Below are 20,550 nucleotides of genomic sequence, written 5' to 3' on the forward strand. Positions count from 1 at the left end.
GTTTTGCAAATATGTCAACTAGTGGAAGGGGAAAAAAACAATACTAGAGTTGTTCTAAGGTCGAATATTCGAAAACAAGACTAAATATTTCCATCATTGACTAAATTTGAACGAGGTACATAAAAAGGTACTATTGGGAGCTGCTGAGGTCTAATGTAATTTTCTATCATTATGTTTTATAATTATATTTATAATTATAAAATAAATAAAATGACGACAATACGGCGCAACGAACCAAACTTGGCCACTGTGCTTACTCCGCCGCGAAAACTAGTTCCTTGCGCGCAGTTCCTAATAATTTTGGGCATGGATGTTTGAAAGCCTCCAGGTAAAAGCACGTCGTCCTCGGCTTCGTCGAGCAACGCAAGCGGCTTCGTGAAACTCGCCTTTCAGTAAGTTTCTTTTTCTCTTTTTTCAAATTATTTAAGGATGTTTTAGTTTCTAAATACAGCTGAGTGCTTGTTTGCGTCTACTTCCAATTAGTTCCTGGTTAATTTCATCGCGTTTATGATGCACGTCCATGATGTTCATAACCAAGACCACCACGACAATTTATGGGAAAAATTCAGGCTCCCCAAATGCATTTTCGACCATTTATTTTAAAATGATTGCATTTAGATTTTGTTTTTTTAATCTTGAAATTGTCCCACAATGCCTTTCCTCTCTTAAGTGGGTCATCAAATCAGCTGTGGTCCGAGTTAAGGAAGTGGAAGCTCAGAGGACATGTAGAGCTCTGTCCCTGGTCCCCAAATTTCACTTTTTGGCCTTCAAGTGCTGAAAGAAACTGTTCATCAATTCAAGAATGACCCTCACCTTCTTGAAATTTGCACACAGGTTGGTCCTGCATTCCAATAACGTCCTCATGAGACTCCCTCGGAGGTGCCGAGTATTGCTCCTTCTGTCCATGTTCCTCTTGGTCGTCCTCTACTCCAACTTTCGAAAGGAGGCCATCTCCCAAGTGAAAGAACCTCCAAAGCATGCCGCCGTGCGCCAAACTGAGGATCGACGGCTGGTCCAAACCCAAATCCCAACCAAAGTCCCAAGTCCAGTCTTGACCCCACCCTCTGTCAACGTATCTTCTGAGTTCAGGACTTCTATCCCAGAAAATGGAGCATACTGGAATCAGCTTTTGCACGCCCGACTGAAACGTGCCGAACGGGGCGAGAACCCATTGAGCCGGGACCCGTCCTGGCCTCACTGCCGGGACAATCAAACCAACGTGAACGACGTGGCCTCCTACTCGCCCCTGCTGCGCAACTTCCTGTGGGGGATGAAGTGCCGCTCGCCTCCGTTCCTCATGGACCAGCCCGACAAGTGCAAGGAGAACGCCACCTTTCTGCTCTTCGCCATCAAATCCATCCCGGCCCATTTCGAGCGGCGTCAGGTGTGATGATGATTGGTACACCACTAGAGGGAGCCACACAATCACTGAACAGACAAAAATAGGGTTTTTTTGGCACTTGATTTGCTTCATGCAGGCGGTACGTGACACCTGGGGCCGGGAGTACCTTCATGACGGCGGCCTACACGTGAGGACGGCCTTCCTGTTGGGTGCCTCTTCGCCAGATGACCCAGACATCAGTGCGCTAGTCAGGTCAGTGCTGTCAACGTTACAAATGACATTGCTAAGTACTTTAAAGGTTGCTAAGTTGGCATCGCTGGCTCAGGTTCGAAGCCGAGCGTTACGGCGACATCTTGCAGGCTGACTTCCACGATTCTCTCCTCAACCTGACCCTCAAGATGAACGCCTTCCTCCGGTGGACCCTGGAAAGGTGTCCACGAGTCTCCTTCGTCTTCAGCGGGGACGACGACGTCATCGTCAACACCCCGGCCCTCCTGAGCTACCTCAGCTCTCTGGATTCTTCCAAGGCCTCTCGCTTATACACCGGACACGTGATAAAAACAGCGAGACCTCTTCGGGACCCCAAGAGCAAGTACTTCATCCCCGCGAGCTTCTACAAAGGACCCTACCCGGCCTACGTAGGCGGCGGCGGCTTCGTCATCTCCGGGGCCTTACTGCGACCGCTCTATTCCGCCTGCGGAGCCATTCCCTTCTTCCCCATCGACGACGTCTACATCGGCATGTGCTTCAACGCCCTGGGGGTCTCGCCGCAGGCCCACGGTGGCTTCCACACCTTCGACATCCGAGAGAGAGATCGCGAGAATATGTGCATCTACAAGAATTTGATCTTAGTCCACCGCCGGTCCCCCCAGCAGGTGAAGAAGATCTGGAGGGGTATCCACAGTCCACTACTGACTTGTTGAGGCCTTTTTTTTTCTTTAGGGGGTGAGTACATGGATCACATTGCCACTGACAAAACATATAAAGGATCAGACCATTGTGACACATTAGTGAAATTATTCGAGATAAAGTTAAAAAGGGTAAACAAATTTTCGAAAAAAATAGTAAATGGAAAAACATAAGGCAAAGCAAGTTTAAGTTGCAAAAAAAAACAAAATCAAGTTGAATCTTTTATTTTCACACAAAACAAAGTGCAGGAGAGGAGCTACCTTGGTGTGCTATTGATTTTTGCAACAGTTTCACACAACCGCTAAACAAACAAAAGTATATTACTCCCATCTACGCACGATGTCGACGTCCGTCTGTTTGCATTTAGTGATAAACGACAAGGAAGTGTGCTAACCGTAAGGCACCGAGCAGAACATCCCACTCATCAAAACTACATTGTTGTGCATAAGTAGACTACAAAGTAGGGGTTCTCAAACTTTTCTCACATTTGTTTGTAAAAAATACCAATTCTGGAAAGTGTCTTTGTAGAAAAAAAAAATCTTCTGAAATGTAACAATCCTCCTGTATGTCACATTTTTGTTTCTCATTTTTAATTGGTCCAAAACTAACGTCGGAACTCGGAATTAGCCTGTTTCCATATCGTTAGCATAATAGCATTCGCCCTCAAGACATATTTGAAGGTTCTCGGGAAAGTATCAGAAAAACAAACAAATGTTCAGTCACAAAGACATAAAAAAAAAAATCAATATTTAGCAAGCATTCCTATTTTATTGCTATTTGGACTGTAGCTTCGAACCGGCATCGGCAATTATGCCATTATGCTAACGATAGGGTTAAAGTTTGACATGACAATTTATTGCAAATAATTTCTGAGACCCAAGTTTGAGAACCCCACTAGTAAAATGTCTTCAGCCCGAGTCTTTGTCGTAGAGGTCGAGAGGGTAATGCTCCTTGTACTGCTGCATGTGCCGCATGAGCGAGTCTCGCTGCTTGTTGAGGGCGGGCGTCATTTCTTCGTAGACGTCGGTGAAGAGCAGCTCCGGGTTCGGTTTCAAACGCTTCTCGGCCCGTTCGAACACCTCCATGACGGTCTTGCGCGACTGCTTGCGCCAGGCGCGTTCGTCCTCCTCGCTCCACCAGCTCCTGGTCGCCATGTAGTGGCGAAGGCGTGAGATGGGGTGGTCCTGCTTGTCCCAATAGTTGACTTCGTCCACCGAGCGGTACGCCGAGCTGTCGTCGCTGGTGCTGTGGTGGCCGATCCTGCGGAAAAAATATTTGCCAAAAAAGAAATAGGTGAAAATATAATAAAATACGGAATTTGATCAAAAGACAAATGTGAAAGGTCGTGCCCCGTGATGCTTTCTGCCCACTCACCTGTACGTCATGGCCTCAATGAGGAAGGGCTGGTTCTCGGCGACGGCTCTGCGCCGAGCCTCCTTGGTGGCGTTGTACACGGCAAAAACGTCGTTCCCGTCCACGCGGATTGACAGCATGCCGTAGCCCGGCCCGCGAGCAGCTGGTAACCAATAAAAAAAGGTAAGGTTGGCGCCGATACACCTCTGCATTATTTTATCTGTCCAGTTATTTTGCAGGTTAAGAGGTGCGGAACCCGAAAATGTTTTTTACCGATGCCGTCGCCACGATACTGCTCATTGGTGGGGGTGGAGATGGCGTAGCCATTGTTACGGCAAAAGAAGATGATGGGGCACTCCAGCGTGGCCGAGAAGTTAAAGCCGGCGTGGGCGTCACCCTCGCTGGCCGCCCCCTCGCCGAAGTAGCAAATCACAGCTCGGTTGGTGTTCTCCCGCTTGAAGGCGTACGCGGCTCCCACCGCTGGACGACAGGAAATAGGACGTCACCTGCCGTGCGCCGTGGGGGGGGTCTCGAGTCAAAACTGCGCCCGCACTTTGCGGGAGCGCAAACTCACCTTGCGGGATCTGCGTGGCCAACGGCGACGAGATGGTGACAAAGTTGAGGTCCCGTGAGCCGTAGTGGACTGGCATCTGGCGGCCTTTGCCCAGGTCGTCGACGTTGGCGTAGCACTGAGCCATGAAGGAGTCCAGGGGGAAGCCGCGATACATCAGCACCCCTGCGGGAGGCGCTCAATGGTTATGACGCAAATCTGTTTTGTCAAATTAAAATGATTACAAACCGGCTTCTCTGTATTGTCCAAAGACCATGTCGGTCGGATCCAGAGCGGCGGCGCTGCCAATGTGTGTGCCCTCCTCGCCATAGTTGGTCATGTAGAAAGAAATCCTGCCCTGTGATTAAAAAACATTCAAATCAATATTTTCCCAATCCTTAAAAACAGGAAGTGAGTACCTGTCTTTGAGATTCATAAAGAATGCGGTCCATTGTGTTCAACAGTGTCATCTTCTGGTAGAAGTTCAGAACCGTTTCTTTGGAGAGCTGAAAGGAACAAGAACAATTACAATTTGCTCTGGACAGTAAGGTGAGCTGGCTCTACCTGAGGGTCTTGGGAGGGGTTGATGATGTTGCCTTGGCGGTCCATGACCCGGTATACTGGGATGCCCGAGATGACGTTGGGCTCGATAAACTCCAGATGGTCCACAAACTCTGCCGAAGCGCCAGGAAACTGAGGCTTCTCCAGTGTGGAGTCAAACGGTTGCTGTCTGAGTGCAGCCTGGAAAATATTATTTTAGTAAAGTTGTGCGATATAATAATATATATTGTAGGTAAATACAAAATAAATGACCAAGACATGGAAATATGTTTGCACGAGATTTAACACAAGCATAAACTTATATGTTATACCACTTTCATTGACATGACGTCATTTTGGACGCTCCCATTGCTCGACCAATCAGAAGCGACCTTGTCACACTGGGCGTTTTGTCACCTTGCTTTATTGCTCCGAATATACAAACAAAAAACAAAAAAGAAAAAACATACGGTGCACGCCTTCCTGCCAATCAAACCATTTGAGTTTCAAGTGTAATTGTCGTCTAGTGTTGCTAAACTGTAAAAGTCGTCTAAGCCTTTTGGGCGCCAACGTATCGCGAGACTTGAAGACGTTGGTTTCAATAAATCGAAACAACAAAAATTTTCAATCTCAGTTGGGCACAGTGAAATAAATCCAATTTAATCACGCGTTTTAGTCGAGCAAATCGCTTTTCCGGGTTGCCACGCTCGATCCACATCTTAATACTTTGGGGGGCATTTAAGCTAACGCGACCTTCGGGGTGACAAAGCTGAGCCACACGACAAAGTAGAAATAGAATTGATGTACTTACGTTGACTCTGAAGGTCCTGTGGTGAAGCAACCTTGACGCCTTCAGGGCAGACGCTTGCCGAGCTGCGTGGAAACATGCCCTATACATTTTAGTCATAGGGCTAATGCTGCTAACAGCTGCCATTAGGGCCGTCCTCACGCTGGTAGAATGGTGGCCGATGCACGTTTTGGGAAAAATAATATTTATAATCCGATCACGACACTGGATTTTCCACTTTTAAACGGGTACGCACACGGGCTCAAGTATGAGGGAGGTGAAAAAGCGCTGCTTCGAGACGTGCACCGTAACGGAAGTTAAATATGGGGCTTCAAAATAATATGAACGATCATTTTTCTTTTGGTTTTAACCCTATCATTTTTGTCCTGTGTATGCGTAGCGTAACCATTTTTAAACGTCGCTATACAGGGATAGAAACGATACTTTTTCCATCAGGAGTTACAGCAATAAAATTTAGGTATGTTCATGGTATGTTAGAGAAACTTCACAGGATATACAATCACGGTGTACAGGATGTTTCGTTAACAGTGAGGATTCATTCGAGTGTATTTTTTTGTTTGTTTGTTTTTTTGCATCTGGTTCTGCGCCCTTCACTGTAACTAAAAAAATAAAATAAAATAACGGCTAAATTTGTCATATTTGTACAATTCCATACTGATATCTAAGTTTGGAAGTGTATTAAATATCACTAAATAATACTCAAAAGGGGGAAAGACACTGAACCGCGTACAGCAGGGACTGCGCCAGCGTGACGTCATCAACGAGCGACTCCCCAAACAGTAAACACGAGTGACGACAATTATTCGCGACTGACTCAGTTTGTCGGCACGATGGAGTGCACTCCGTCTGCAGTATCCCTCAGAGAATTTGGCTGCGAGCAAAATTTACTCTCACGTCCTGACGGATCGGCGTCTTTCACACAAGGTAAAAACAAGAAGAACGACTCTGATTTAGTGGCCTAGAATTTGGCTCGTTTTCAGCGTGAATAGTAATGCCATTCATTGTGTAATATTTTTACTGCGGTGTATCACAAATGATATTTTCTATTTCAATCACACTCTTTTTTTTTTTTGTTTCAAGGTGACACAAGTGTACTGGCTGCAGTATACGGACCAGCTGAAGTCAAAGTTAGTAAGGAGATTTATGACCGGGCGACGTTGGAGGTGATTATCCAACCCAAAGTGGGACTTGCAAGTAAGTCCTGAGTTTACTCCTGCTGTCATGCTAGGATTCACCAACAGGTGGCGTTAGTGTGCCACATTACTTTAAATTAACTTAAGCCAATATCCCCTTTAACACTGCTTTCAAATACTCAATTCTATAAATAAATATGTGCTTTGGTTAGATATTGTGAAATGTTTTTTTTTTTTTTGTAGGCGTAAAGGAGCGAGCTCAGGAACAATGTGTGCGGGAAAGCTGTGAGGCATCCCTGCTTATGTCCCTTCACCCTCGTTCGTCCCTCACGCTCGTTTTACAGGAGCTCCATAACGATGGCTCTGTATCCTTCTCTCATCTAACTTCTGCAGCTTTTTTTCCGATATCGCGTCAGGCCGTCGTGTTTTTCTTCCTGACCCTCTCTCCAGCTCTTATCCTGTTTCTTGAATGCCGGCTGCATGGCTATGATGGACGCCGGTTTGCCAATGAGCTGCCTGTTCTGCGGCGTCACTTGCGCCATCCACACGGACGGGAGCATCATCACCGATCCGACCGCTGCTCAGGAAGCGGTAAGTGTGAAGTTGACAAAATGGCAACATCAGAACTATCAATTCTAAACCAATTTTGACTGTGCTCGTCTGCCTTTGCCCTCATCAGGAGAGTCGAGCTCTAATGACCTTTGCCGTCGGCAACAAAGAGCGCCAAGTGATGATGACCTCAACCAAAGGATCGTTTTCAGTGCAAGAGGTTAGTGAAATGAACAGGCGGTTCTTCGAAATGGGCCATAACTCTGCGCTCTGCAAAACCATTTGCAATATTAGTATGTTGTAGCATTTTCTTTTTTTTGTGTGTGCGTGTTCATGTGTGTGTGTGTGTCTGTGTCCGTACAGATGCAGCAGTGCATCGCCATCAGTCAGGCGGCGTCTGAGAAGATCTTCAGCTTCTACAGAGAATCACTCAGACGGCGCTACTCCAAAAGCGTCTGATTTTTTTTTTTTCTTATTCTACTCTCCGCACAAAGTCCACTTTTTATAATAAAATATTCATCAACTTATTTTGACCTCCTCTGCATGCATTATTTTGACTCTTATTGAAATGCTCCATTTCTAAAAATTCCTGCCGTGTGTGCTTTGGCCTCTATGGGGCAGTGTCGTGCACGCTTTGCCCTACATTTAAAAGAAGTAGAAGAAGAAGGTGGCGCGCTTCGTTAATTTTTAGCTCGTTTTTCATACATTACGGAGAAAATGTACCCGTGAGTATTGTTACATTACCTTTCTCTTTCTACATTACCTTTCTACAACGTTCGAGGATAAATGTTTGTTATTTGAAGGTAAATACCTCCCGCAATGTGCTAATTCTTGTTAGCCTAAATTTCCATCGAGTGTTAGCATTAGCGCATACAAACTTATTGTATTTAACGTGTGTAATTGTATTTCGTCGTGTCTTTAATTATACCGTAAAGTCCAACTGGGCGGTCAATAAACATCTTAAATGACACTCTTATCATTGGATTGAGATTTGAAACAAACAAACTAGTTTGTGAGAATCGGTTAAAGATTAAGATTTTATTATTACACTTTTTATGTTATGACTTGCTTAAAAACTATTTTTTTTTAATTCTATGGTGGCGGAAAATGCAAAAAAACAAAATGCTGATAAAATTTCCGAACTGAGATATGGTGATTATTCATTCAATTTGACAATTGGAGCACTATTTGAGGCAATAAAACATGTAAATAAGCCAAAGAATTTTCAAAGAAGTGCAGTTTTATTTATTGGGATTCACTGTTTTTCTTCCCACTTTATTTACATTAAACAGAAATATGTGAGCCCAGAGAGCAAGTCCACATGTCGTGTGAGAAGGAGTGAGCGGTCCACGCGGAGTCTTTTGGGCTCAGAAGACGGCGGAGGAGGATTGTCGTGATGTTGGAAGCTGACGAGGTATCACGGGTCATCTGTTTATTGTTCACGCACAGTTGTTGTTATTACGTTTGATCATCATCGGTGCACCTTACGATAGAAAAGCTACATCTACATAGAAAAGGTGGACTCTTCCCTTAAAATAGTCATTGGCTTACGGTAATGGCACACTGAAGCTCAAGCCAAGTCAGGTGAGGGACTCATGCTGGACATCTTTTTGTCTCTCTGGAAATTCCAAAGAAATAGTTGAGCACTCTTTTTTTTTTTTTTTTTGCAACCTTAATTGACTTAGAGTACATACTAACTCGCATTTTTTTGGCACTTGCGTCCATCTCTCATGGCCCTCCTAACTTCTCTCTCACTGCACAATAAAAATCTTCAAATTCAACACAGTAGGTCCTGATCTTAAGGGTGATGATCGTTTTGAACCTGAGCACACGAGTTAGCATCTTGTGTGAGAGCGCAATATGATAAAATGCATGATTGTAACTCGGCTGCACGAGACCATGATTTGTGCCTGTGGGGTAGCGTCGGATACAACCTGAGGTAAAAGTTCCAATGAGGTCTTGCAAAATGACCAAATCCGACCGAGCTGACTTTGCCGTTGACCAAGGCGTGGTATTGCCAATGATTAGATTTTTATATCGATTGTGTGTGAATTTCTTTACCTGTGTAATCGACGTTAAGAAAAAATCAAAGACAGACATTGTTGACAAATGTCAACATAAAACTTGGCCAAATGCATATTATATACTCTATGTCTTGTTTGTGAATTTTAGCTGAATGATTTTGCCGACATGTAACTAGACGTTTTTTCAGTGTACATGAGATGCTAACTCAAGCGCACAAGATGCTAGCTTGTAAATGTGGGACACGTGCTATCAGAAGACGACTACTCGACAAACATAGCAATATAAGTATTTTTTTTTTCCTGAATTGCATTTGTTATTCTTTTAAAAGCCTCCTGGAGCCCCATGGGAAAAAAATGAAATATTGGCCACCATATAGATGCTGTATCCGACGTCATTGTAGGGGGCTCCATATTCTTCTCATCGCTTAGGTTTTCATTTTCGAGTTGTGGCGTATTTCAGAACTTCACCAGCCCACGGCGAGGTCCTCCAGGATTCACTTCTCTGCACCCGCGTCTTTAAAGTTTTCTTCCACGCCCTTGTTTTTACCGTGAGGATGATATCTACAGTGGTTCTCTTCTAACTTTGGTACAGCTAATGAGAGTCCGGAGGGCGGCGGGGAGCTGCAGGTTGTAAATCAAGCGCATTTCCACTAAGAATACATAAAAGAATAGCTCACAATTGATCATGCCCTAAGCCACGCCCCCTAAACGCAGACTGGCCAATCACATTTCTAATAGAAATAAAGGCCGAGCCGCAAAGCTAATAAGGTTAGCTATGTGTTCGCTATACGGGCAAATCTTGCTGCTTAGTATGATAACTTCAGAATGCATTTATTTCTTCTTAAGCAGTTTTTGTGAACTTCATGATTGGGGTCTGGAAGAGATCAAATATTTGTCAAGATTTTTAAGAAAATCCTTGTTAAGGAGGGGCGGGTCTTAGCGAAAGGCCAATTGATTATGGTTGAGGGTAGAAAGGCTGATGTGCTAGAATGTGATTATTTTACAAGTATCTGTCGGAGGCATGTGCACAAGGTCCATTTTTTTGTTAGCTTCAGGGAAGCATTCACAGCTTTTTTTTTTTTTCTTTACGGCGGCTTGGCAGACAGGTAGGAAATGAGGGCGGCGATGGCGCAGATGTAGGTCACGATCCCGAACACGATGGAGAGCACGGAAAGCCACAGGGCCTGGCGGGACGCCGCGTTGGCCCCCTGGAGGTCGCCCTCGGCCGAAGCCTTGTTGGTCTGAAAGAGGACACAAAAATTTGAGTCACCAATGTTTTTTTTTTTTTTTTAAAGATATAAAGAACTTGTTACTGCTCCAACGAGGCTGTTTTGCCGCATGCCTGTTTTTGACTCTGACTGCTCACGCACCCTCCCAACCCCCTCGCCTCCCTTTTCTACCTCCACGTGACACTATTGGCGCTCTGTCACCTTGAGGCTTCTTATTATGACTCTAATTAAACCTTAATGAAGGCCATTGATTCCGTAGGACGGCCTTTGCTACTTTGCTTTACAGAAACGTTAATGGGATTTTTACACGGCTGATGTTGTCCCCCCCCCGTTTTATCTTCTAGATGTTCTAGATCCACTCGCCACTTTCCGATTTATGAGGATACTTCACAGTTCTGACAGAGGTTTATATGCATTACATAATTGATTGCGTTGCTGAGAACCAAGACTCACTGACTCCCTGAGACCACAGTTTGAGAACCACTGCTTTAGACACTGAAACAGTGAGCGAGATTTAAAAAAAAAAAACCCTTTTTATTCCCAGCACATTTGTTTTACATTTTAAAATTGTGCTCGCAGTCCGTGTGTGTTTTGATCCTTTGTGGTTAACTTAATCCCGCAAATCTAAGTAATCCCTGCACTTGAGTTGCTCTTAAAACACTGAGGCTGTTGTTAGTCCATTGCTGCCAACTCAAGTGCCAGGTTGCATCTCGTCAGCTTGGAACTAATGTGTGTATGTGTGTGTGTTCACCTTCTGCGAGAGGTAGAAGGCGGCGATGCCCAGGGGCCAGAAGCAGCAGAGCATGGAGAAGAAGGCGAGGCCCAGGTAGTCCTGAGGGATCATCAGGGGGAAGTTGCTCTCGCTGTCGCTATCGCTGAAGTCTTCCATGGACGAGTCCTGAGGGGGGCCAGTGGACACAGGCGAGAGGTCAGATTTTTTTTTTCTTTTTTAACATGCTGGTTAGTTGTCAAGGACCTTTTGAATTCTGTTGCTTAACCACTATAAAAATTATGGTATAAATATAATAAAACTTAAAAATATATTAATAAATAATGAATAAAATAATAATAATTAATAAACATACGTCAACACTGAACCATCTAAGTGGACTTTAGGATCTCAAAGGCCTCAAACAAATATTTTGTCTTTAAAATCACACAAAATTGATAACGTGCCATTTTTTTAAGGGGTCATGACATCACACATGGTCTGAGTATAAAATGTCAATACACATTTATTTTACAGAGCCAGATGCCTTTTCAGCGTTTGTCTGGCAGCATCGGAACTTTACTGATGCCATGCGACGAAATGAGGTCATGTGACCGATTGAGGTTAACCCGAACGGGTCGCTCGTGACTCACGCGTCATTGGCGAACGAGGGTTTATTCAGTCTGACTTCCTGTATGTCTCGCTTTATCGCATGAATGCGTGTGTGCAAATGATGTAGCTGCGGCTAATAATAGGCAGCCCCGCACCACACGTTGTTTTTTTTTTTTTTACATCTTTGGCCATTTTAGCTCTGCTTTTGCTTTTAGAAAACAATGATGGACATTTTTGCAACTGAGAAAAAAACAATCATTATTTCCACACCAATAACCTGTGATCAACAAGAAAATTGGGAAATTGCGCCCGCTTTTCAATAGGCGTCATCAAGAGTCAGTAGCCGTATAGAAAATTGCGTCTTTACAAAGACAACGGTGCTCATGTTTGAACTACAGGATAAATAATGTGATTTTATGCTTGGCTTCTTCCTGTCTGCTTGAATGTATCAACATGGGCCATTTTCTTTTGCAAAACGTTTTGGGCTTGGCAAAGTGCAACGGAGGAGAAGAAGATGCCGTGTTGCCTTTGAGGTCACTGCGAGGTTTCCTTCCCGCAAGACGGCACTTTTTGCATGACTGGACTGCCGCCAGAATCCCAAATGAGCTTTTTGTCTGTCCTTGAGGAGCAAAAAACTCTTTCGATAAAGTGTTTAGGGCAGCGCACACCCAAACAAATGTAAAATCGCCTATTGTCGGATTCAGATGCAACTTTTCAAATTCAGTATTTATGTTCCTTGTGAGCACCGTGGAAACGGGGCCATCATGCCACAATCGTTACCTGCGCAATGTGACTCCTTGACAGCTTTGCTTTGTCGCTGTCCCCAAAATACTTTTGCTGGCACGCTTCTATTAATAAATCCAGACGCTTGTGCTTATAATGCAGTTATCCTTCTCAGAGCAACAGCAGCAGCAGCAGCAGAGGACGTGTCACACCGCTAAATGATGTCATTAAATACTGCGCCGTGTCTCAAACTCACAATTTACTAACACAAAGTAATACATTTTGTGATGTCATATAAAATATAAAGTAAAATATTAAGGAGGAATCAGGCAGGACGCCGACTTACGTCCGAGTCGGGCAGCAGGTCGTCTTCGTCGTCCATGCTGTAGGTGGCGCTGTGGAAGTCACCGTGCGCCTCGGCCAACAGCTTGCGCTCCAGCGTGGATCCGGGCCCGATGTCCACAAAGGTGGTCTCCAGGTAGTCCTTGCTGAGCAGCGAGTCGCCGTGGCTCCAGATGGGCGCAGCCGGGTAGAAGGACTCGAACGTGCGGGGCAAGGAACACGGGTCCAGAAGCTGATGCGGTTGCTGAACTTCTGGCGGGTGTCCGCAGTAGCCCCTCCATGCCATAGGAGGGTAGGCCATGTCCTCCTCGCACTTGACCAGCATTCCCTTGAAGACTCCCCCGGGAGCCGGTCCCGACGGCGGTTGCGGACTTTCCCCCAACAGAGGGTGCTCCAGCTCATCGCGATTCTCCATCGCTGCCTTTGACTGGCATCCACGCCCCAAAATGTAATCTACGGAATCGGACTGGCTCCCCCCCGATGAGTGCACAATGGGATTAGACGCTTTGCCGGCTGCTAGTGTTTCAGCGATAATCCATCTTTAATCCAATTCAATGATTTCTCTCGGTGAACGCTCAGGCGCCGAGGATGACAACACCCGTTGTAGCCGTCGTCCCCTGCAGGTTAGGAATTCCAAAAGCTCGGATCTTCAGGTCTTCCTTTCTGATGATGGACATCCAATGAAGAACCCTTTCAGGAACTCCTGGAACAATCCGTTCGGACGTTATGATGTCGCACTTAATCCCAGGTCACTGCTAGTCGCGCGGTTCACGCAGTTAACTACCAGTTGACCTTTGCTGTCGTTCTGTCTTGGCCTTTGATCGTTTGGGATTTACGAGGAAAAGTTCTTGTTGGAAATAACAGATGAAGATGATTTCAAAGTGCAGTTTTGTCAGTGACTGGCGACCAGTCCTAGGTGTTAATTTTGAGAAATAGTCTCAACTAAGGGATGAGATTGCGAACTGCTCCGATGTAGATGCTCAGTTTTGTTGCCTTTGTCTTAGCGTCTGACTGGCGACCAATGCAGGGTGAAGGATTATCAGGATTATCTTTTCTTTGCAGATTGCAAAAAAGGTTCTAGTGTGGAATGACCACAAAGACTCAGAAGCTGTTGTGATTTCCAGGTAGCATATGGTTGAACGGTGACCAAATCAGGATGCGGGATTTATGGATCAACTAGAGAGTTTGAACAAAAGGTTTTAGGAATGATCGTCAATGAACAAAGTAGCTTCGGGACTTTTCAAGGCGCAGGTCGGTCGTCTGTCTCGTATCCAATCTAGGTATGAAAATGGCCTCGGATTGGATTTGAAAAATAGCAATTGAGCCGCTCAGATTGTCTTTGAAAAATCTGATACAAGTTGAATGCAGACAAAGAAATGGCAATTGAGCTGCAAGTGAGTGTTGATTATGCCCGAGCGTCACTCAAACTCGTGGCGCCGTGGGCGGATTGGGGCCATATTGGAGGGCAGTTAATCTGTAAAAGCAATGAGACTCCAGAAATAGAATCCTAGCGCCTACGCCGGCGGTTCAAACCATCCGCCGGCACACAGCGTCCATCGCTGCATGGCGTCACGACGAAGAAATCAAACACCCTCCGTGTGGATTTACGGCACGCCGCCGCCGCTGGCCCCAACTCCTCCGGGACGTGTATTTTTAATGTGGTCCATCCAACTTCACAAGCTTTAAGTCGGGACAAATGAGGAGTGCCAGGCTCTTTATCTGGGTTGCTACAAGGAAGAGGAGCTCTATTAAAGAGAAGCAACAAAGACATTTCAGCGTTCGCTTGATCTACAAACCGTCGTCCTGCAGGAATACGCCGATCGATGCGCGTCAATAGTGAGCCTGTAGAACTATCATTTCCTTTTTAAAGTCAGTCGATGTGAAGTATAAAAAAAAATCCCTGAGGAACTTGAAATTAAATTCCGGAGCAGAGCAGATGCGTTCCACATCAACTTTATATAAAGCAGACCTTTGGGTAACACAGCGCTCGCTCCGAATTTAGAAAGTTAGTTTTCGGATCAATGGACTGTAACACTTACTTAGTTCAGCTTGATGTCTTCCAGGCGTCCTCAAATAAAATCAGGAAGGGCTCTGCGGGGACACACAGAGATATATAAAAACAATATTTGAAAATGTCAGAGCAACTTTAAAATACATTTTGCGAATAGATTTCAACTATGACACGTTTCAGATTAGACAGAAGCGGGTCTAACTTGCGGCGCAGGGGATGTCATGCGATACAAAAAAATGTATGAAGGCAATCAGTAGCACATGAATGGAGCATTTCATTGCACTCGGGAGGAAGAAGAAGAAGAAGGTGTGATTGCACCATCAGTCATCTTTCACTCTTCTTCTACTCCACCACGCTTCCTGTTCTCCCAACTACTGCATCTTCATTCCAGTGGCGATGCACTCAGCTTATTACGCCCGCCCTCCTCTACCTCCCCATCCACTTCCTCGCATTCTGCAACGCTAATAAAACGGCGACAAGGACGCGGCCACAAATCACAAGCGGCGTGTAACAAGAGCAGTCTCTTGCGACTCTCACCTCCGTGCTTTTATTTAACGAGGACAATGCGCGTTTTAAGAACCAGGCCGGAACGATACAGTATATCAATATCGCTCTTTCTTGTATCGTCATCTCGCAGTGGACAGTTTTGATACCGCCGTCACTCGATTCTGTGGATCTCGAATTGTTTTGGGCCCAGGGAAAGATTTCTCATAAATCCCATAGAAAGAAAAAAAAAGAGAATCCCAAGCTACAACGCTCCAGATTGAGACTCAAAACAAAGCTAATAAAGCGTTGATGAGGGCCAAAAAATGATAATTATTTGGATTATTTCCCAAGGGAAGCCGTGTATGCTAACAATGGCGAAGCTGAGGTACAATAGCAAAAAGGAAGCTAAACTGCTGCTGCTGCTGACTCGCTCGGATTTTCAGCCACTCTGCAGTCTCACTCGATCCGTTTCAGCACAATGCAAAGTGCCGGCGGTCCTGTATTTTTCTCCGGCACAAACGAGCGGCCAGGGACGGGATCCGGGAAGTCACACTCGCTAATGAAAAGACATGTATGCCCCCCCCCCACCACCACCACCACCACCACCACCTCCTGGGCCGCTCGGAACCAAGCTGGGGTATAAGTGGGGCTTACACGAGGCTCATTGATTTCATCTCTGTGATAAAGATGCAGCTCGATGACTTTAAAAAAAGTAATTTAAAAAATGAGGGAAAAAAATGACACAGCTTTCTTGCCGTTTGCAAAGTAAGCTCCTGTTCCTATGGAAACGCATGGAGCCGGCTGTATGAGAAGTGAAGGGCGGGCTATTCATTTGCCACTCTATGATGACACTCTTAGTAAAAGTGTCGGCTTAAAAAAACAAAAAACAAATTGCTGTTGCCAATCCTATTTGTGTCATACTGAGGTCAAATTAGGATATGTGATTAACAAAGATTAATAAGTAGGCGCTCCCTCCATCTAATTTTGAAAGACGCACAGTTCTTAGCCTGACTAAAATAAAACCGGGATATAATTAATGGACATTTATTTACTTTTTTTTTAATTTAGTACATTTTTAAGTACAGTTCAGTTATATTTAACTTACACTCCCCATACTGTATCCGAGTGCAGGGTTAATTTTCATATACTTTATCATCATAATATTAAATATCCTGCACTGTTTTTTTACTGTAATGTTTGTTGTTCTGCTGCTAATTGGCGACCTTATTTGTATTTTTTTGCAGTGGCGTAAAAAAGTTCAAGTTTGAAAACCATGATTAGACACACACACACCAAAAATCTAAAAATACGGCCTTGTGCAATGAAGTGTTTTGTGTTCTGTGTGGAGCACAATGCTGCGTTGCTGTCGTTTGTTCACGCTTGCTTGAGTGTGTGTGTGTGTGTGTGTGTGTGTGTGTGTGTGTGTATACAAATGAGCCAATGATGTGTCGCTGCCTCCTGCAGCTGTTTTGCAACCCAGTTTGCATTCATCATGTCTTCTGCTTCGGAACATTTTAATTGGGAGGCCGATGTCACTTGGTGCACGTCTCCCAAAACACAAGAAAAAGAAAGTGTGTGTGTGTGTGTCATGTTTCAGGCGAGCCAAGCACACCGGAACAAAACAAGGGAGCCTTATTTTCGTGCGTACGTGAACTCAGCTGGTGGCAATCTTGAGCTTGGGCTTGCAATATCATCATCGCACACAATTTGCCGTGTGTGGCATGTTCTATCGCGCATGCGACACCAACTTTCTCAAGTTTGGTGAAATGAGAAGACAAAATATTGCATCTTCCTCATTTTAAAATTGAGGCATTTCATTCTGAAGTCACCATTTTTATTTATACTCATATTTATACGATCGTCATGTGTAATGTCATATGTAACATACCTATGTATTTGTGTATTACTATAAATAATACACGATATCATTATTAAAAGGATCGATCTATTTATTTTGCACAAATTAGATTTTTATTTGATTTTTTTTTTTGCAAAACAACCCAAAATTCAATCAAAATAACCCAAATTCTTGAATCGGTCCAATTTTAAGATTGTATTATATCCCTTGTGTGTATTCTTATCAATTTTGTACATATATGCATGTACACGTATTACAATTGTATGCCCTATACAACAATATTACAAATACTAAAACCTCATACTGTCATGTTTGTACATCTTAAGTTTCATGTTCCACATATTTCTTCAATAATGAAAAAATGGCATGCATGACACTCCATATAAAATGAATCTATAAAAATAGCATCATAACTGGCTGCCGTAAAAAAGGAGGAGCACACAAAGCCAATTCAAATGGCTCGTGAATCCGCATGCGACGAATGAATAATCTCGTCGTATTGTCGCCTCACCTTCAGGTTGGCGCGTCGGCTTCTCTGCTGTCTGGATGAATCGTCCGACGGGGAAGGAGACAATCGTCCGCTCGTCCCGCATTGTTTTGCATCGGCGCTGGCGCGCACGGTAAGACGTCAGTGCTGCATCGGACTGCCTCCCCCTCCCCTCCCGCGTGTCGTCTCCTCTCCCATCCTCCTCCTGGCTCCTCCTCAGTGGAGGGAGCATGGCGTTCCTCTCTCGTGACTCCCCAACTTCTCTGTGAGCCTCATTATCGCTGCCCCCCCCCCCTCCTCCCTTTGTGCTTTGCAGCGCTTGCGTCTGAAAACCTCGTTCTTTAAACGCGTGTGTTTCAATTACTGCAAAGGGGGGTGGGGGGAATTGCAACGGAGCATGCTAAGTGAGGACATTTTGCCTTTTCTTACTCATTTAAGAGGATTACAAAGGTCAAGGCTTGATTTGGGGTTGGAATTAGGATTGGGGTTAAAACCAGAATTGCAGAGGGGAGGGAAGGGAGGGCTTTAAGGTTAGCAAAGTGTGTGTGCGTACGTGGGTGTTAAGAATCGATATTTAAAAAAAAAAAATGTAATTCAGGCTGTGTTGTTTTAAAAGTGTGTGTACTTTGGAAGTTTCATCTCTCTCTCTCCAGCATCAAACCATTCTTGCTCTCTATCTGTCCATCATTTGTTATGTAGCAATTTTAGATTGGTTGTGTCATCCATTTGTCTGATAGGGGTAAAAAAAAAGATTCAAATTCGGAAATCACAAACCGAATCCAAACGTTACATGTTTAGGGCTTGCGATTGAGCACAAAATGATACGGACAATTGACAACTTCCCTGCACTTCATTTAAAAATGATAACGTGCAAATCGGCTCAGCAGGCGTGAGCAGTCAACATAAAGAGGTGGGAGAACAAAAGATGCAGGGGGAGGTGCTTAGTGCTTGTTTGTTATGCATCATGGGTGCATGTGTGTGTGTGTGTGTCTCTTCTTTCTTCCATGCCCACTTCACCACTTCTCTGACCCACTTTGGCCTTCCTGAGTCACACTCAAGAAGGCATCAGCATGCATGTGGATAAAACGCTGCAGTCAACCAATCAATGGCCCGGCTGCCGCTAGCTTATGTTGACTATTTAATGAGGCGGACGCGCACAAACTCACACACACACACACCTCAAAATCCTTTTTTTTTTTTCTGTTATTTTTTTTGAGCGGCCGCAAAGCCGTCTGTCTGAAAGGGTATTTGTCTTCAGAATCCATCACGGGGACGAGGGTCAAAGCACTGAGGGATCAATTCTCTTGCCTCTCTTTTTTTTTTTTTTTTACATATTCCCCAAAAAATCTAGACTCTGCTCAAGATAGAAATGCTGATTCAACTCTTTTAAGTAAAATAAAAAAGTTGTATTTTTTTAGTTGTTTCCAAAAGATATAGACTCTGCTAAAAATAAAAATGCTGATTCAACTTTTAAGTAAAATAACAAAAAGTAAAATGGACATTTTCCCGTCACAGCGCTATGAGCATCTCACCTCCTTGGCCATCCCTCATTCCCTCCAAACCAATAATCAGCTAACAGGGGATTGGGGCCAAAAGGTCGCGACCATCTTGCAGTTAGGCAACTATCAACTTTACCCAAGCTGGCAATGCAAGGCGCTCGATACAAGCCAACTAAACACCCAAAAATGTTTTACTCCCAGCCTCATAGAAGTGTGAGCCAGCTCTGTACATATAAAATAAATCGAAAGCTTGTGTTCTCTTCCCCCCAGAAGCGCCCGAAAGGCCACCTCAGCAAACCTCGAGTTTCTCAATCGGGGGGGACAATACCTCGCTTGTTGACAGCCGGAGGCGATAAGTAGCTCATTAGGGAGAACACAACGAATCCAATTCTTCTCCGCAGCTCCAAAACACGCTCGTCAATCTTTACGCTCCCATTAGATTACGTTGCAACCTGCTTTTTTGTTGTTCACACGCAGCCCCGAGCAAAAGAAACACGTTTGGGGGATTGCTCTTCCTGCGTGAGGTAAAATTGGATACATGCCGTAGCACAGATGAGAACGTTCAAAACACGATGCTCGTGACAAAAAAAAAAGCACCTCTCTTTTTTGATTTTTTTTTTTGTTCCACGCCATGAATTTGTCGACCTCGCTATGAACCGCTACGGCTCGTCGTTACGGTCATTTGCGAGGAAACGGGCCAAGATGGGCGCTAATCGTGGATTGCGACGGCGGCGATGAAGCAGAAGCAAATAATTAAAGCCCGAGTCGTCGTTTAAGGGGATTAAAAGTCTTTTCCGTGAGGATGGACTTGAGGTACTGTCACGGAAGACGAGAGCCAACAATTCAAGATGGAGGCACAAGCGGTGGTGGGAGGGGACGGGGGGATTCTGCTTTCAGGCTTTTGGGCAATTAAAGTGATTAATATCTTCCCTGTGGAGGGTTGTGGTGGTTAATGGAGGCAGATTATCAGGGAGTGTTGCTCCGACTGTTAGCAAGTCAAAGAGGCTACGCTCCTCTATTTATGCTCGTGACGCTTGTGACAGGAGAAACAATGAAATTGGAACTTGTGAATAATAGCTTGCCGTCCAGATTTCCCCGCGGAGGAAGTACATTTGCGAGGACATTGAGATCGGATACGTTCTCCTCCTCTGCCTTGCATTCGGCGACGTGCTGAATAATAGACGTACTTTTCCGCCCTCCGTTCCTCCGCAGTTAATCCCGGCTCGCCGCGGCTGCTCTCGTTACTTGAATAAATCATTGCGGCCTTCGGGATGACAAGTCCATCACGGTGGACTAACTCTGCCATCTTGTCTTGTTACACAGTCTCCCCTCCCCTTCGGGTGGCCTTCGCAGGCTCTTTGGCACAACACAAGTTTATTTGGAAAT

The 20,550-nt window shown here is 44.8% G+C and overlaps 4 protein-coding genes across 5 annotated transcripts; 2 read left to right on the forward strand and 2 right to left on the reverse strand.

The window, feature by feature from the left end:
* Positions 1-276: 276 nt before the first annotated feature.
* b3gnt2l (UDP-GlcNAc:betaGal beta-1,3-N-acetylglucosaminyltransferase 2, like) lies at positions 277-2,737 on the forward strand. Of its 2 annotated transcripts, XM_061281789.1 has the most exons (4): positions 277-392; positions 835-1,384; positions 1,479-1,594; positions 1,668-2,737. In XM_061281789.1, exons 2-4 carry the CDS (start codon positions 863-865, stop codon positions 2,263-2,265), a joined length of 1,236 nt encoding a protein of 411 aa, XP_061137773.1. In that variant the 5' UTR covers positions 277-392; positions 835-862; the 3' UTR covers positions 2,266-2,737. The 2 variants fall into 2 exon arrangements, with proteins under 2 accessions (XP_061137773.1, XP_061137772.1); XM_061281788.1 differs by having other exon boundaries at positions 362-1,384.
* A 353-nt stretch (positions 2,738-3,090) lies between these two features.
* On the reverse strand, positions 3,091-5,804 carry bckdha (branched chain keto acid dehydrogenase E1 subunit alpha). Its single transcript, XM_061281787.1, has 8 exons — positions 5,506-5,804; positions 4,719-4,895; positions 4,574-4,660; positions 4,404-4,512; positions 4,179-4,340; positions 3,878-4,084; positions 3,626-3,767; positions 3,091-3,511 (listed from the first exon to the last, which is right to left on the reverse strand). The coding sequence occupies exons 1-8, from the start codon at positions 5,626-5,628 to the stop codon at positions 3,160-3,162; spliced, it is 1,359 nt and encodes a 452-aa protein (XP_061137771.1). The 5' UTR covers positions 5,629-5,804; the 3' UTR covers positions 3,091-3,159.
* Positions 5,805-6,272: 468 nt separating this feature from the next.
* exosc5 (exosome component 5) lies at positions 6,273-7,711 on the forward strand. The gene is made up of 6 exons (XM_061281802.1): positions 6,273-6,426; positions 6,583-6,696; positions 6,879-7,000; positions 7,086-7,226; positions 7,315-7,404; positions 7,548-7,711. Exons 1-6 carry the CDS (start codon positions 6,333-6,335, stop codon positions 7,641-7,643), a joined length of 657 nt encoding a protein of 218 aa, XP_061137786.1. The 5' UTR covers positions 6,273-6,332; the 3' UTR covers positions 7,644-7,711.
* A 693-nt stretch (positions 7,712-8,404) lies between these two features.
* On the reverse strand, positions 8,405-20,372 carry tmem91 (transmembrane protein 91). Its single transcript, XM_061281801.1, has 5 exons — positions 17,690-20,372; positions 14,863-14,914; positions 12,828-14,568; positions 11,189-11,335; positions 8,405-10,449 (listed from the first exon to the last, which is right to left on the reverse strand). The coding sequence occupies exons 3-5, from the start codon at positions 13,236-13,238 to the stop codon at positions 10,294-10,296; spliced, it is 714 nt and encodes a 237-aa protein (XP_061137785.1). The 5' UTR covers positions 13,239-14,568; positions 14,863-14,914; positions 17,690-20,372; the 3' UTR covers positions 8,405-10,293.
* Positions 20,373-20,550: the final 178 nt, after the last annotated feature.

This window comes from Syngnathus typhle, linkage group LG6 (genome assembly GCF_033458585.1).
Source record: "Syngnathus typhle isolate RoL2023-S1 ecotype Sweden linkage group LG6, RoL_Styp_1.0, whole genome shotgun sequence".
NCBI lineage: Eukaryota > Metazoa > Chordata > Actinopteri > Syngnathiformes > Syngnathidae > Syngnathus > Syngnathus typhle.

Coding starts and splice junctions, on each gene's coding strand:
- bckdha (XM_061281787.1), bottom strand. CDS start 5,628: ATGGCAGCTGTTAGCAGCATTAGCCCTATGACTAAAATGTATAGGGCA. Junction 4,661..4,718: donor ACCCCTCCCAAGACCCTCAG/GTAGAGCCAGCT, acceptor TGTTCCTTTCAG/CTCTCCAAAGAAACGGTTCT. Junction 3,768..3,877: donor GTATCGTGGCGACGGCATCG/GTAAAAAACATT, acceptor ATTGGTTACCAG/CTGCTCGCGGGCCGGGCTAC.
- exosc5 (XM_061281802.1), top strand. CDS start 6,333: ATGGAGTGCACTCCGTCTGCAGTATCCCTCAGAGAATTTGGCTGCGAG. Junction 7,227..7,314: donor CGACCGCTGCTCAGGAAGCG/GTAAGTGTGAAG, acceptor TGCCCTCATCAG/GAGAGTCGAGCTCTAATGAC. Junction 7,405..7,547: donor GATCGTTTTCAGTGCAAGAG/GTTAGTGAAATG, acceptor GTGTCCGTACAG/ATGCAGCAGTGCATCGCCAT.
- b3gnt2l (XM_061281788.1), top strand. CDS start 803: ATGACCCTCACCTTCTTGAAATTTGCACACAGGTTGGTCCTGCATTCC. Junction 1,385..1,478: donor CCCATTTCGAGCGGCGTCAG/GTGTGATGATGA, acceptor TGCTTCATGCAG/GCGGTACGTGACACCTGGGG. Junction 1,595..1,667: donor GACATCAGTGCGCTAGTCAG/GTCAGTGCTGTC, acceptor TCGCTGGCTCAG/GTTCGAAGCCGAGCGTTACG.
- tmem91 (XM_061281801.1), bottom strand. CDS start 13,238: ATGGAGAATCGCGATGAGCTGGAGCACCCTCTGTTGGGGGAAAGTCCG. Junction 11,336..12,827: donor ACCTGCTGCCCGACTCGGAC/GTAAGTCGGCGT, acceptor GGCCCCCCTCAG/GACTCGTCCATGGAAGACTT. Junction 10,450..11,188: donor CCTTCTACCTCTCGCAGAAG/GTGAACACACAC, acceptor GTCCTCTTTCAG/ACCAACAAGGCTTCGGCCGA.